The 15,467-nt window shown below is 40.6% G+C and overlaps 1 protein-coding gene across 1 annotated transcript in view; it reads right to left on the reverse strand.

Annotated features, from left to right (window-relative positions):
* The window catches only part of IPO9 (importin 9), a 39,843-nt gene that overhangs the window by 7,661 nt on the left and 16,715 nt on the right, over window positions 1-15,467 (reverse strand). Inside the window, exons 8-18 of the mRNA XM_069771493.1 lie at window positions 12,481-12,581; window positions 10,798-10,856; window positions 10,084-10,235; window positions 8,875-8,973; window positions 8,617-8,723; window positions 7,311-7,450; window positions 5,428-5,587; window positions 4,181-4,407; window positions 3,823-3,971; window positions 2,788-2,916; window positions 1,214-1,489 (exon numbers count right to left, since the gene is read on the reverse strand). Coding sequence (XP_069627594.1) covers window positions 1,214-1,489; window positions 2,788-2,916; window positions 3,823-3,971; window positions 4,181-4,407; window positions 5,428-5,587; window positions 7,311-7,450; window positions 8,617-8,723; window positions 8,875-8,973; window positions 10,084-10,235; window positions 10,798-10,856; window positions 12,481-12,581 — 1,599 coding nt within the window. The remainder of the gene's footprint in view (window positions 1-1,213; window positions 1,490-2,787; window positions 2,917-3,822; window positions 3,972-4,180; window positions 4,408-5,427; window positions 5,588-7,310; window positions 7,451-8,616; window positions 8,724-8,874; window positions 8,974-10,083; window positions 10,236-10,797; window positions 10,857-12,480; window positions 12,582-15,467) is intronic.

Below are 15,467 nucleotides of genomic sequence, written 5' to 3' on the forward strand. Positions count from 1 at the left end.
ATCATAATTCAGCAGCACTTTTCCAATTCTGAGTGCACTTTGAACACAAGTTTTAGGAAAAGAATTGCAAGTTTTAGAAAGCTTTTTTTTTTTTTTTTTTTTTTACAAGATGCAGTTTTGCAGTCTGACTCCTAAAGACCAGGGGTAAAATTCATATGTTGCATATGTCTAAATGTCAGTCTCGAAGTCTGAGGGCATCTCTGTAGGCTTCCTCGGGGAAAAGCTGCCCACCTCCAGAGGCTCATCTTTAAGGCTAATACAGGGAAGAGATTCAGCATTGTGAAAGGCTCGCTTTTCTTCCCTTGGCTACCGGGGCTTCATGTGACTGCTTCAGATTTAAGCTTCCAGATATTTTGAATCCAAAAATAGGCAAAGTGAGAGCCATTCTGAACAGTTCAGAATCAACACTGTATCCAAGGAGAAAAAAAAAAATCAAGGCTTTAAGATGAAACCTGTGCTGACACCTGAATGGCCTTCTTGATTCACCATGTGCTGGCTTGAAAAATGCACATCCAAAAATCAGAAAAATACACAAGATAAAAGGGTTAGAGCAGAGTGAGCCTCAGCCAAGGGCTGCACTGAGGGCAAAGGTGGGATCTTGCTCAACAGTGCCAGCAGAACAGCACCTTCCCCCAGCTGCTGCTGAGGAACCAGGGCAGCCATGACTAGATGTTTTACATTAAGGGCACAGACAAGAAAGACAGGAGAGAGAATGAAGACCACTGGGATAAAATCATTCCATAAAACTGTGCCACTAGAAGTAGGTCGAGGCTAGAAGAGATTGTGATGCTCTTTGTCTGGCCTCTCACGTGATGCAGGCCAACTACACCTCCCATCCACCAAAAGTTCACCTTGTCTCAACTTCCAGCTTTTATCCTTCGAACACAACACAAAACCAATCGAAAACATGTGCTGCCTTTGCCATAGCATCCGTACTTAGACAACTCCTGTCCCCTGTAAAGGTTCACTGCTTGCAAGCACAAGGTCACAAGGGACTATTTAAGGTGCATTAAAGCTTACCCACAAGAACCTGGCTTACCCCATAATCTGGACAACTCTGTATGAGCAGAGTAGGCATTTTCCTGACTATTTCAAGAGGATACGTAGACCCTCCAGTTGCACTAGACATAAATAATCAGGCACACAATTAAAAAAAATGGCAACAATTTCTTTTCCTGACACTTCTACTTTCCTGGGTGCCCAGCCTGCTCACCTGCATTACACTGAGCGTCTCTGCTTGTTGCATTTTGCTCAGGATAGCTCTCAGAATCTGGTCCAGATTCTCTCCCAGCTCACTTCCTGCTTTCGAAATTAAAGTGGAGACCAACCTGCCCACAAAGGCAGCAGTGAATTCTGAGGTCCTTGGATCTAGAAGCTGGCTCACCACCTGCATCACATACCACAGTCCATTGTGGCCTTGCTCATCATGCCATTGTGCAATTTGCTCCAGCGCCACTGAGACGTATGCACGCAGACACTCGCCACCATTCTAAATGAGAGAATTATCATGTTAGAATTTCCCTGTCTAGGTAAGGGAGCGGGAACACATGGGAAGACATTTCCTTTCATCACCCCAAAAAGACCCTTAACCAAGATGAAAACAATGGGCAAACTGGTGGCATCTGTAAAAGATCCAAGCTCTTTAATGTGCAGTAAAATGAGCGCCTAAATAATTTCTACAGACTTCAGTTCATTATTAAGTACAAAACTCTTCACTGCCCAGGCAGCTCTCAAGAAGATCATCTAGTAAATACAAAGACAACCTTAACTAGCTGCAGTTTTGTGCCAGTCTTGTTACCCGGAGAAGTTCCAAGAGATTCTAACAAGTGAGAGATGAAAACGGCAAAGTGTAGCATGAATAAGACACAACTCAGCAGCCAAGCTGCAATGTTTTTGAACTCTTAAAACAAAGATCCAGCAGAGTGACCAGCATGCTGGTCTCCAACCTCTTATTGCTGGTCTCCAACCTGTTCTTACAGGTACATTGTTTAGGGAAAGTAATTTCTATGGTCTGTATTCTCATGGCAAAGGGTAGCTGGCACTATAAAACTCTTTACATAAGGAATGAAACCAGCTTTATTACTTATATGCCACCTAGTAGCTGGAATGAAAAGACACCCTGCACTTTTAACCTCTGACACTCTTTCTTTCTTGCTTAAATACTCTAAAGACATCATCAGGTAATAGCAGAGCCTGCCAACAGGCATAGCTCAGGCACTACTGCTGTTTGAGACGAATCCTTGCTCTCCCTCAATCCCATACCTGGCTCAGGCAAAAAGAAGTTTGCCCTCCCCTTCCCACTTAAATGAGTACAGGAGAAAACTGCTAGAAGGAAGAGGTCTAAGAGGTCTTCTATGCAGGAGGTCTTTTGCCTCCTTATGCCTGAGCATGTTCCTCAAGACAGTCTCTGCCTCTCTAGGTGTGATGAAAGTTATTAGGGGGGGAAGAAAAGCAATAAGGTTTTGGGTTTTTTTTGTTTGGGTTTTGGGTTTTTTGTGGGTTTTTTTAATGTGCTCCAGAACCCTAAAATAGAAAAAAGATCAAGGCTGCTGCTTTACTCACTCTGGTCCTCCAAATTAAGGAATGATCAGTAAAAGTCATTGCAGGCCCTTGAACAGCAGTACTTTCATGATAAACTGGAGGTGGCAGAGACTCCTGAGGAGGTGCTGATACAGCTACTGGCAAGCAAAGCCTGGGCTCCCTTAAAGGCTATGTCACCTGTCTTACTTGGTCACCTCTCTTGGACTTTCATAGCCATGCAAGCCTTACCACTCCCCACAGCGTTACCTGCATAGTAGCATTGTCATCTGTGTTCAAGCTGCACTGAGCCACTGCAGGGAATGCTTGGCAGATAAGGAGCTGCGACAGAGGAGGTTTTGTATTCCTCACAACTGTGGTCAATATATCAATAGAAGTCTGAAAGGAAAAACACAAACAAAAGCACTGTTACAGCAGCAGCCATAGTATGCTAAGTCAGCATTAGCCACCACTGGTGCAAGCATCAAAGGCGCAAACTGGAGGGATGTGAGCCAGTACTGCATTCGCATCCTGATTTTACAGTCCAGAATATTTTTTAAATCAGAAGACCTTGGAGTCATGCACCCAAGCATCACTGTATTTGACACGAACACATGGTGTGCACTGCAGAAGTTCTCAAGGCAGCTCAAACATTAAAAGCAGTGTAACCACTTAAATATGGCAATTTCATGGTACCCTGATGCATGCTAATCAGTACAGCCAGAGAACTCTTCTAGCTGACTTGTTCCATTTTGTTTATATTGATTTAAATTTATTTTAATTACCCATAAGCGATTGTTACAGTCATACCAATCAATACGCAGATTATAAGCATATTGATAAAGATATTTATGGGTTTAATTCCATACAATCATTCTACACAGTCAATGCTTAATCTTTCATAAGGGGACTTTTTATAGAAAGGACAAACCTGTATAATTTATTTCCAGCAATTTATACATATGTGACACATAAATTGGAAAAAGTCTTAGAAAAAAGCACAAGGAATAGTGGTGTAGCCTGCTGGAGACCATTCCACCAAAAAGAGGAGACTGTTACTGGTGAAACGTGGCTATGTCAAAACAAAATGACTAGCAATACACTGCAGAGACTGGAAGAAGGCCAGAGGAGCAGTTTAAAGTTAACTTTTGGAAGCATCTCCCCCCACCTGCAGTTTGCCTTCTCTCCACAAAGAAACCTCTACCAATGACCTAAGTCATTGTTCCAAAGCAACTTTTCTACTCTTTGCAGACCAGCTATCTTATATGTTGAAGAACAGGGACCGTGTACCACTGTAGCACTTACTGCACAAAGCCCTGCTGGGATCTTGTCAGCAGGGGCCTGCATGATGCTGACAAGAGTTGGTATTAGCCTCATCTGCATTGGACCCTGGCAGGCTTCTATCTGAGCTAGCTCCTTAAAGATATCTTGGGCAAGAGAAGCAACAACTGGATCTGGAGAGAGAAAGCACCATTTACTGAAACATACTAATAAACACATCTCAATTTTTGCTACCGCTATTTTGAATAGGTAAAGCAGCAAGTTTCCCTTCTAGCTTTACCATATGAATCAATGTTCATTCAATTATCATTTATTAAGTTTTCAGCACCAGGACTCAGTAGCAAAAACAACTGTACTTTGAGAATGTAACTTGAATGCATACCATTACTGTACTTCAAGAATATTGCAATTGTGAAGGGGCAGATTTTGTTCTCCACGCTTGCTGTAAATGCTGGATCTACCGTACAGACAATGCACAGCGTCTCCATCACAAGGTTTAGGACCTCCGAACTGAACTGAGTGGCCAAGTGGATCAGTCCATCAAGAATGCTAGGAAGGAAAGGCTGCAACACATGGGTGCTCTCAGAGATCTTCAGCTGGTCACAGTAGCTAGACAAGAAATTTGTGATACAAAAATACACACATAGTATATTAAAGTCATTATACATTTAACTCTAGATGATATATATAAGGGGTTATTTCACCCCACCCATTCTTCTTCCTTAAGTTCACTCCTCCAGGGCTTTCCCCTTTCAGTCTGCTATTCCTTGATCTCTCAACAGCTCAGCTATCTTTCCTCCTCATTCCACCCTGATGGTTCACAGAAGCAGAGTTTAATCAAGTGATGTTAAAAGCTTCAGCTGCCTCTTAGTAACAGTTCTCTCTTAAGAGCTGCCCATCAATGGAGAAAATAAACCTTGAGGAAAGAATTAGTCTCAGACAGACAGACACTCATTGCTTACAAAGTGTTTAATTACCACATTCTACAAGTCAGCTAGGGAATGAAAAAACAATTTCAGAAGTAACTAAGTTGTAAGTTTCTGCCTTTACTTATTCATTAACATTTCATTGCAAATAGAAGACAAGGTGTTTTTTGCGGGGGGAGAGTGGGGAAGAGCAGGTTTTTCGCATTTTTTTTGTAGTTGGTTTTTTTTGTTTGTTTTTACACTATGTTAATTTTTCATTTTAGAATAAATACAGATCTTCCTTTCTCCTTCTTGCAACTCATTTACAAAAACAGGATTAAAAAAACCCCAAACATTCCTTATTGCTGTGATTTGCTCCACAAGCCCGTGTTATGCCATTCAGCTACCTTTGTGACTGAACAGGAGTAATTTGGGTTTCACCTTTATGCTTTTCATCGCTATCTAGTTCTGCTTCGCTTTGGGACTGTATCCATTATAACATTTTATTGTAGCAAACTTTGAATCTCAATTTCATATTCCTCATTAGAGTTATTCATTTTGAACCTGCTTGCTTACACTTTTTAAAGTTGACATCTATTTCATTCAAAGCAAACACTTCCACAGCCTATACAGAAATGTTATTAGTATTTTAACACACCAGTTTTATAAGTGTAATTTATACCAACTATCCCTGGGGCTCTGGAATACCTTAGGGTTTACTTACCCCCAGATAGCTCTGACTGCAGAGATTCGGACAGAAGGAGGCTGGGTTTCGTGTAGACCACTGACAGTAGCTTGCAGGAACTGCTGGATTAGTTCTGGAGACATAGCCACTGTAAAACGGCTGGCAGCCCACAGAGCACGACCCAGAAGAAAAGGAGACACTGAAGCAAAACAAAAAACCCCAGTGGTTTTAGCATAAGTTTTATGAGTTTAAAATTACAGCTGCTTCCATCCATTATCCCAAATCTTGTCATCCCAGTAGCAAAACAGTAAGATGTGACACAGAAGACAAGTATGCAGGCATACAAATAATTTTTGCTCATAGGAAGAATCCAGTTTATTTTCTTAGTTATCTCAAAGAACAATTTCTCATTTGTTTAAAAAAAAGCTTTCTTCCCTCAAGTACTCACACTTGAATTTGTTCATCAATACAGCAATACATGCTTTACTGATCACCGGAACAAAAGTAAAGGAAGAGAATGAAGGCTTTTTCAGTAATTCCTGTTCATCTAGTTCAATATTCTGTCCCCAACAGCAGTGAACAGCAGCAGTGTAGGGAAAGGAATTAAGAGAAACAGAGCACATACAGGCATCTTTTACAGATTACTTTTCTAGTTTCCAGCCATCACCTTGCAATTATATAACACAATGTTCTGATGTTCAACAGAACCAGAGAAACAGTGAATACTCATTATCTACTCACCTGTTTACATTTATCAAGGTATGATTTATCTTTATCACACTTAACCCTTCTGCCTTCTCAGGCTAAAAGTATCCTTATCTATTTAGGCTATCCTCAAACAGATGATGCCCTCTATTTCTCAGCATCTTTACTGTTACTATTTATACTCCTGCAAGTATTAATTTTACGATGAGGACATGAAAAACTCCATGCAAGATGTACAGCAAGAGAAAAGCTTTGTTTTCTAAGCAAGTATTATAAAATGCAGTATTTCTTTCTCCATTACCATTACTGAGCATTAAACAGATATCCTTGAGAACTATCTATATACTGACTCCAGGAGCATTTTCTAGAGCACAATAGCTCATTTACAATCCAATACCACATATGTAAATTTGTGTAAATATATGTAAATAGCTGAGGTTGTTTTTTCATATGCATTGCACACTATGCACTTTGCACACTATTTCTTCATTCAAAATTAACTCAAAAAAAAGAAAAAAAACTTCTTTACAATAGGCTAAATAAATGTTTCTTTGATGAAAGCATCCAGCAACTTGTTTTTTCTGCACTGACACAACTTAATGTGAACTCACCAATAATGCTCATATTGGCTTAAACTTCTCAAATTTTAATTATTTGCAAGGATTTTTGAGGTCCAACTTTCAACAACTCCTTTGACTTTCTTGCACACTGATGTAAGATAGAAGGCAGAAGCCTGCAGAGTTCCCAATAATAGGAACCCGCTCAGCTAGGAGTGTTATTTGAATTCATGTGCTACAACTAGCGTCAGCCTCAGCGTAAAGAAAATGGGACAGTATGGCGCTGCAGGAATTCTGAAGCCTGTTAAATACTGCTGGTTTCTTTCCCAGAAACAGATGCAAGACTACAGCTATTTTCCACCAAGCTCCTCAAGCAATCACCCCTCCATCTCCAAGGCCTACAGGCTCAAACATCCAGCCAACAGTGAGTTTCAAATGAAAGCATAGTGCCCCACATTTAAAGGGCTTATATTAGACATGGTAGCATGTGTGAACTCACAAGATAAGATTTATGCCCTTTGACATGTACAATGTGCACAACTGCATTTCACAACACCACATGCATACAGCAACCTGATTCATCAGACACTTTTGTTTGTAAGAGATTTCCAAGGTCTGACACTCAGCAGTTACTCTGAGTAATGGCAAGGTCCAGTATACCTGAAAGGTTGAGGTCTGCAAGAACAACGTTTGTCAGGAAGCCGTGCATATCAAAATGTATTCTACCATTCTTCACACTGTCTGTAATAATAGACTTCACAGAGCCCAGGGCCAGCATACAAGCTTCATGTATTTTCCACCTGCAAAAGAATTTAGATGCCTTTAGGTTTTTCCACCACCATCAACTCAATAAATAAATAAAATTCTGAAGTGAAACCATTACAATTTTTTGGTCTAAGATACCATAACTATTTTCTTGATACCAAAGCAGAGAATTTGAAAAGGCCCTGAAAGAAACAAACATTTGCAAAGCTCTGCAAGCTGGGGGCTTGGAAGCTCACCCAGGATAGGCAGCATTCTCAATCACTTTCTAAAGTATCAGTTGAATAATTGTTACTTCTTGTACCAGTTTTCTTCCCATAATAAAAAAGAAATGAGGTTTTTCTATGAAGGCTTACATCTCCAGCTGTGCCTTGCTTGATTATTCTATGTGCAGAAGCACTGTGATACCCAGTACATTAAATGTTTTAAAATGTCTATTTTTGCATTACGTTTTGTTAATTATGATGAAATAGGGTTATGGGCAAATACGACTTCTCCTTGCTTTTATCTGTGAAGCAAATAACCTACTTTAGAACTTATCACAATTAAGGCATACAGGGACTCAATGTTTGATTTCTCTAACCTTCAGTTGCTGTTCACTATACAGAGTGGCTACTCTGACACTAATATTCAAAATAAACACAAACAATGAACTAATGCACTGTAAAACCAAGAGAGAGTAGTTATGAAACAGCAACCAGGCACTCTTACAGTTGAGGTGTCTCCTTCTATCCCCAAGTAACATTAAAAATTGCAACACTGGAATTCTAAAATCGAACACATACATCTGCATACAGCACCTATATCTTTCCTTTAGATCAAGCAAAAAAAAAAAAAAGCCTGAAATGTCGAGCTCAGTTAACTGAACACAAAGTGAAAGTATTGCCAATTTCTCTTCAGATTGCGCACAACTAATTGTCGTTTCTAATTATACGTTTTAAGGAATAGTCAGGGTCTGGAGGGACGGAGCCTGGGGACATCTAGCTTGTGCTAGCAATTGCTGAAAGTATTCCACATGAAGATGTTATCATCTGGCTAAAGAATAGTTATACTTCCTTCTTCTTCTAATCGGAGTTCTCAAATTTCATCCTTGTCCATCAGTAGCAATGTCATGAAAAAATGTGATTAAATTGTGCTGCACCCAATGCTGCAAAAGAGCTTGATATTAGGAGCAGTGTTGTTCCCTGCTGCCACATCTCCTTACCAGTGCTCAGCACCGTTGTTTTTAGCCTGCTCAGCTTCTTGTAAGTGTCTTGTAGCTGCTGCAGCCAAAGCAGTTGCACTCTCATTCTGGAAATCAGCAGCCACAGCCTGCACAGAAGGAAATGATAACACTTATTTGTATCGACTTTTAAAAGTTGTCCTTTTCTCCAAACGCCCTTCAAGATGCTACATCTATTATTTATTATTATTATTATTATTATTATTTTGGTTGCATCTAAATGTGGAGCACATTTCATACCAGCAACAGATCCTGTGCAGCAATCCTCACTGTATAGGAAAAAGTATCATCATCTTCATCCTCCACGAACTGCTGTGGATTTGCGGTCCAAACTTTTATCTAAAACAGAAAGGAGACAAGAAGGATAGGGTGGTTGACTAATTCAGAACACCAAGGGTAAAAGGGAGCTTTTCTGTTCCCAGCAATCTGTTTTGAAGATTTTTTTCTCTGCCATAAGAAGTCATCATCTTCAACTGATTTTTCTCATATTCTATTGGAGAAACCTTTGAAAAGAAGAGACCCGCTCTGTTCTGCGCTCATCTTGCTCTTCTGCTCTTCATTTCAGATTAGAGTTTGACAAAACTAATGACTGACCTGGAATCGATGCTACACAGTTTTACTTATAGATGAGGAATGGGAGAAACAGATGAATCTTTAACAGAGTGCCTGTTTTTATGCATGCCTACCTAAACAAAAAGACGATGGCTGTCAGGCTTGGGAGTCCAGGAGCCATGTAAAATTACAGTACAAATTATTCCACGCTACTAGCACAATCTTTTCACTGTCACAGAAACCTGGCTATCCCTTTCAGCACGACAATCCTCATTTTCACAGCATAATACTATTTCATGAAGGAATGAAAGAAGAAAGCTTGAGAGAGTTGGGGTTGTTCAGCCTGGAGAAGAGAAGGCTCTGGAGAGACCTTATTGCAGCCTTTCAATATAGAAAGGGGGCTTGTAAGAAAGATGGAGACTCTTTACCAGGGCCTGTCATGACAGGACAAGGGGCAATGGTTTTAAACTGAAAGAGAGAAGATTTAGATTAGATATATCGAAGAAATTCTTTACTATGATGGTGCTGAGACACTGGAATACGCTGCCCAGAGAAGTTATAAATGCCCCATCGCTGAAAGTGTTCAAGGTCAGGTTGGATGGGGCTTTGAGCAAGCTAATCTAGTGAAAGATGCCCCTGCCCATGGCAGTGGGGCTGGACTAGCTGATCTTTGAAGGTCCCTTCCAACCCAAACCATTCTGTGACTCTGTGATTTGCTGTCCACGTTACACCATTTAGTAACATTTGGATGCTATTGCCCTAACTCCTGGCATAGCAAAGTGACAGAACAGCCTATTAGATTACAGCAGCTTCCACACACTGAAATTCTTCCTAGCACATTAGCTGTTTTAAATCCCTCATTTCATTTGCTTCCTACATTAAGACAAACATGCTCACCTGCTCCTCTGTGATCTGCATGTAAAGGAGGATGTAATAGATCAGCTCTGGCAAAGCCTTCTTCACTGTGCTCTTAAATTTGTTGTTTTCCAACAAGGCATGAACAAATTCAAATATGCTGAACACTAGATTTTCAAAGCCCAATACTTCACCTGAACAAAGAAGTGGAAAAAAAAAAAAGAACACGACTGAATATGCCAACATACAGAAAGGCAGAAGGGAAAACAAAAATCATGACTGAATATGCTAACATATAGAAAGGTATAAATGGGTGTCAAATATAATTACAAGCTGTTAGCTTGCCTGACAAGGCAGTCTATTCTTATTCCTGGAATAGCAAGGGCAGCAGCAGCCCCTGGAGGATGTCTGACCTCATCACTTTCTGCTCTTGTCCCACCTCACCGCACACTCCTCATTAAAACTGATCCAGCTCAACCTAAAACTTGTTTGGTTTTCTTTTGTCCCATTACTTATGCCTCAAAATTGTTGCAGAACTCACTCCTTGAGTCATTAGAAAACTTAAATTACGCAGCTTCACTGATCACAATCACATGTAACTTGCAATGAAGTGATGGACACTGTTCTAACACCATAAATGTACCTTTAAGCACAATCTCCTAGAGTGTTTCAGTCACTGTTCTGACAACAATAATCTTAGGTAAGTCCACTCCTCTTCAAAAGAGGAGGCAGAAGTGCAGTTTAACAAGTTCTTACCGTCAGAATCCACAGGGTCCTCCACCTCTTCTGTGTAATTTACTTCTGTTCTCACATAAGTGGACAGAGTTAAGTAAATATACATGTTTCTAAAGAACTGCATCTATTTAGGAATTAATCTGTTCCTATCTTACAATTCCTAATAACTAGGGAAGTTTTCTTTCTTAAAAAAATCTTTGACTTTATGCACAGTCCTGTGTTTCAGAGAAAAGACAAGCCCCAGGAGCTCCTGGCTTTGTACATTGCCCAACTTCAAAGACCACTTCCACATCACTTCAGTACATCCTTTAGATCATCTGGTTAACTTAAACCGAATTCCCCAAGGTAACCCAAAACTTCATTCATGTTAAAACTTTGCAAGAACGGAACCACCCAGACTCACTCCAGGGGACAGCGAATCAATTCAACACTTCACTGCTGCTGAAGGGTGAGGAGCCAACCCCATGCTGCCATGTGCTACCTTGTGTTGGCTCTGCTCCCTGTCAGGCCTCTCCATGAGCCTCCAACCCTGAGAAGTAGCAGAAAATTAACCTGGGGGTGGAGAGGAAGGAGGATGGTGAATTGAAGGTCCAACAAATGCCAGAGCAAACACAAGGGAAGGAAGGACAAGACTCTCCCCTTTTGCAAACAAAAAACTATTTTGTCAGCTCAGCTGCCTGCTGGACTGCAGTGGGAGTCAGGACAGGAGAGGGAGAAATACACCATCAAAAAATTAACAAACAGGTCCTTGTATTTTAAAAGGTGTTAAAAAAACCAAAAAACAAAACCCCAAACCCAAAACACACCCAAAAAACCAGCTGACCTTGAAACCAGACAGCCTCTACTTGCTCCAGAACTAAGGCTACTTTTATGGTCTCCCTGACCATTTTTACTCTACAAGAGCCTATCACCCAACATGCAGCAGAATTCTGAAACACAAGACTATGTTGGCAGTTTTGATATAAAAAGGTCTAGATCTACGATCTGTAGGAGAACAGTCATTCTTATTAAATTACAGAAGAAATGCTCAGTCAACCCTTATGCTGTTAACACAATGCAGTGTCCAGTTCTGGTGTTTATATCAAAAAAATCTGAAAAACCTACAAGAAGGCTCAGTATTCTACAATTTATGTCTCATTATAAACTGCTAAAAAAGCAACTTTCAGATTAATGATATGGAAAGAATTGACTTGTCAGTTTGCAAGTACTGGGAAAACTACCAGCCGAATACCTCTAACATGGCCCAATTGGGCAGTGAAGTAATGACTAAGTTATAAAATTCAAAAGGCAAATCAACTTCAACTTCAGCAGAAAGTGTAACCAGCAATTAATACTGCTGTAGCAAGGGGTATTGTAGATTCTCTTTTACCTGAAGTCTTTACATTGTGACAAGACATCTTTTTAAGAAGACAGTTTTCACTGAAGAGTACCAGAAACAATGCAGAGATCAGCTGCAATTCTGCAGCCAGTATAACACAGGCACTCGCATCATTCATCATATATGACTTTTAAGCTAAAAGAAACTTAATGGAGCCTACTGAAGTAACAGAAATATCCAGTACATTTACACTATAAATGCCTATATTCTGTCACAGCAGACTCCTCCATGTACCATGCTCTTCAGCTGTGTTCAGGTTGTTACTGTGTATGAGACAGAGTTTGTCTTGTTCTATTCTAGTTAAAACCATTCACTACAAAGGATATAAGGCGGCACTTTCTGTAAGGGTATTCCAGACAATGGGCAGGATCTGCTGCATTGACGAAACCATGTGCTTTGGATAGTTTTTCACAAGTGCTGTCACAGCCTGGAACAAAAAATAATATCAGTCAGAAGTGAAACTGGGGAAAACCATCAACAAACACTCAAATCACAGGCTGTTGTTTCATTAATAATTGAGATAATCCAACATCTTCCTGCCACCAAGGTCTCCTCCTCTCACTCCTGACCAGGCAGTCCTCTCACTTGTACAAACTCTGACAAACACACCCCTCTTCACGTTTGCTCTTTTGCAGGGGAGCAAAGGGATAACACAAGATGTACAACTCTGGAAGTGAAGACAGTGCAGTAATTTGGTGGTAAGGTATAGACTCCAATCAGAAGTACGTAAGTGCACAGCACTGTCTGGATACGATTACCACCTGGAAGCTATCTTATCCCAGAAAATGAACTCTAAATCACATAAAACCAGACCACAGGCTATTTCCCACACTTCTACCCATAGCAAGCAATACATCCGTTTGCACATCCAGAGAATAGCTGCGGAAGAAAACACCCACCCAGATCAATTCTCTCACCCATCAGCTGCAGAGGCAGCTGCGCCAGCCCAACACAGGGGCTGTTTTGGGAGCAGCTCAGCAGCTCTACAGGAGATTGTGCCTGGGGTTTCATGAAGCTGATCACCCTGATTTAGGGGAGCCCTTTCACTGATGCTTGCCAAATAGCTTTTGGGATCCTCCAGGAGTCAGAGAACTCTCACTCCACCTAACAGACACCGCTTCCTCCCACAGGGGCACAGCTACAGTTATTTTGTATTGGTTACAGAAGAGCCCCTCACGGACTGCCTGAGTGATGGCTGCTACAAGACATATGGGTATTAGTTTGTTTCTGCTTACCCAACATGAAACACTTTGTCCAGTTCGTTTGTTTGTAGCATTGGGTATACTAATAGAAATAAAAAAATAATAATTCACCTTCCAGAAAAAATCCCAGCATTCTAATATTGGTATTAGCGATGAGCAGGCAGCCAGAGATAACCTAGATATGTTAAGTTTGAGAATGAGTCTGGTAGGTGCTAGAAGCATTACAGAAAAGACCTGTTGAAAAAAAAATTAAGTTTATGCAGGTGCTGGCAGAGGGCCTGAACCTGATCTGGAGGACTGCTGCAAACTCAACACTGACTATGGCCACAGTAGCATCTAAAGAGACTTGTTCCATATACCACTACTTACGAACCCTATGCAAGTTTTTCTAAGCTATATGCCAAGACAATCTTGCAGGAAGCATTGCTGGAGAGGTAAGAGTTCTTCAATTCAATAGCTCTGCAGTTCTAACAATAGAAGGCTGCATTTGCAAGTTCACCAATCTCACGCAGCACAAGTCATTAAAAAAAGAGCACTCTCTCCTGTCAAATGTTATATTTCAACCCCTGGCCTCTCATCCTGCCAATTCCCACTGCTTGTTTGAGCTAAAATAACTGCTTCACAGATCTCCTCCTCCTCCTCCTCTCCTCCTCTGCCAATCCCCATGTACTGCTCCATCACCTATTAAATCCTCCAAGAAAATCCTTATCCATCTCTCTTCATAGCAAAGTCAAGCTGCTCCCCAAGCAGGACATTTAATAGCCAAACCAGACAATAACTGACTGCATCCACACCTGTAGCCTGAGTCACCACACGGACACACCAAAACCACCACCGGGGAGCAACACAACAGCTCCCGAACCCCTTCCAGCTATTCTGCAAGCAAATATCCAACCACATCTCCATGAATTGCTCGGCATCTCCTTAAAGTCACTCTGTATTAAAGCCTTTTCTTGCTTCATCTCCTACTTGTGTCTTTAGACAGAGAAGGAATCCCCAGATTTGCGGATAAAAAGCTTAAAATACACACTAGCCAGCAGCAGGAGAGCACGCTAAAGCTAAACATTCAGTAAGAGCGCAGCAGGTGCAGGTTATGTACTTTGCTCATAAGCTTAGGAAATTTGCCCCCAAGACATGGCTGCCACCCTGTCTTCCATCCAAGAACAAAGAGGGTATGATTAATTATTTTTGTAACTAATTATTTGTTCCAGCAGCAGGAAAAAAATAAGCATAACTTCTCTGACCTACCTAACATACAGGTGTTGAAAGAACAGATTTTAAGCACAAGCGAAGAAGCACTACAGCAAGGTTGTAAGATACTAGATTGTTGGTTAATTGGTGCCCTTTATATAATTACTGCATACTAAGTACATAATATTTGTATTCCCTTGCTATGAAATTTGCCTTAACTGTTACCTGTCACGTTTAATCACTCTGTTTCTCTCAAAACAATCAATAGTGGCATATTCAACAACATTGGAATTGGGATTCAATCATCATTTAGTTGCAGCTCATTCATCCTCAGAGATATCAATTTAATTCATGCTAAACTATCAAACAACAAAACAATAAATTACACCACTGGTACTTCGTTCTAGTCCTCATGGTTGAAAATATTTTTGTTGTGGCCAAACCTTCCACCTCCTTCAAGGGTTAAAGGCACTGACACTCCTGCTGATTACTGCTTCTGAACTTGTAACCACACTTGGAAAGATTGGGGACAAATTAACAATCAGTGGTTTGCCATGATGTGATCCAACCTACTTACTTTCTTAAATAGGATAACTGTCCAAGTGGATCAGGCAGATGTGTACACTTCAGTATTATTCATTAAAGCTTTCGACACTGTCCTGCATAACGTTCTTATATGGAAAGCAAGACATTTTAGGTCAGGGCTGCCTCTGATTTCCACCAAGAACTCCATGAACATTGGAGTACAAAGCTCTCAAGAGACAGGGAAGAAAAAGAAAAAAAAAAAAAAAAAAAAAAATCTTTCTCTGTCATTTGCTGCATAGCACTTCATTAAGGAAAAAAAGATAGGATTGAGTTCGCATCTGGTTGAAAATGTACTATAAAAAAGTCTCAATTCCCTCCTCCATTGCGCCAGCATT

This window comes from Haliaeetus albicilla, chromosome 26 (genome assembly GCF_947461875.1).
Source record: "Haliaeetus albicilla chromosome 26, bHalAlb1.1, whole genome shotgun sequence".
NCBI lineage: Eukaryota > Metazoa > Chordata > Aves > Accipitriformes > Accipitridae > Haliaeetus > Haliaeetus albicilla.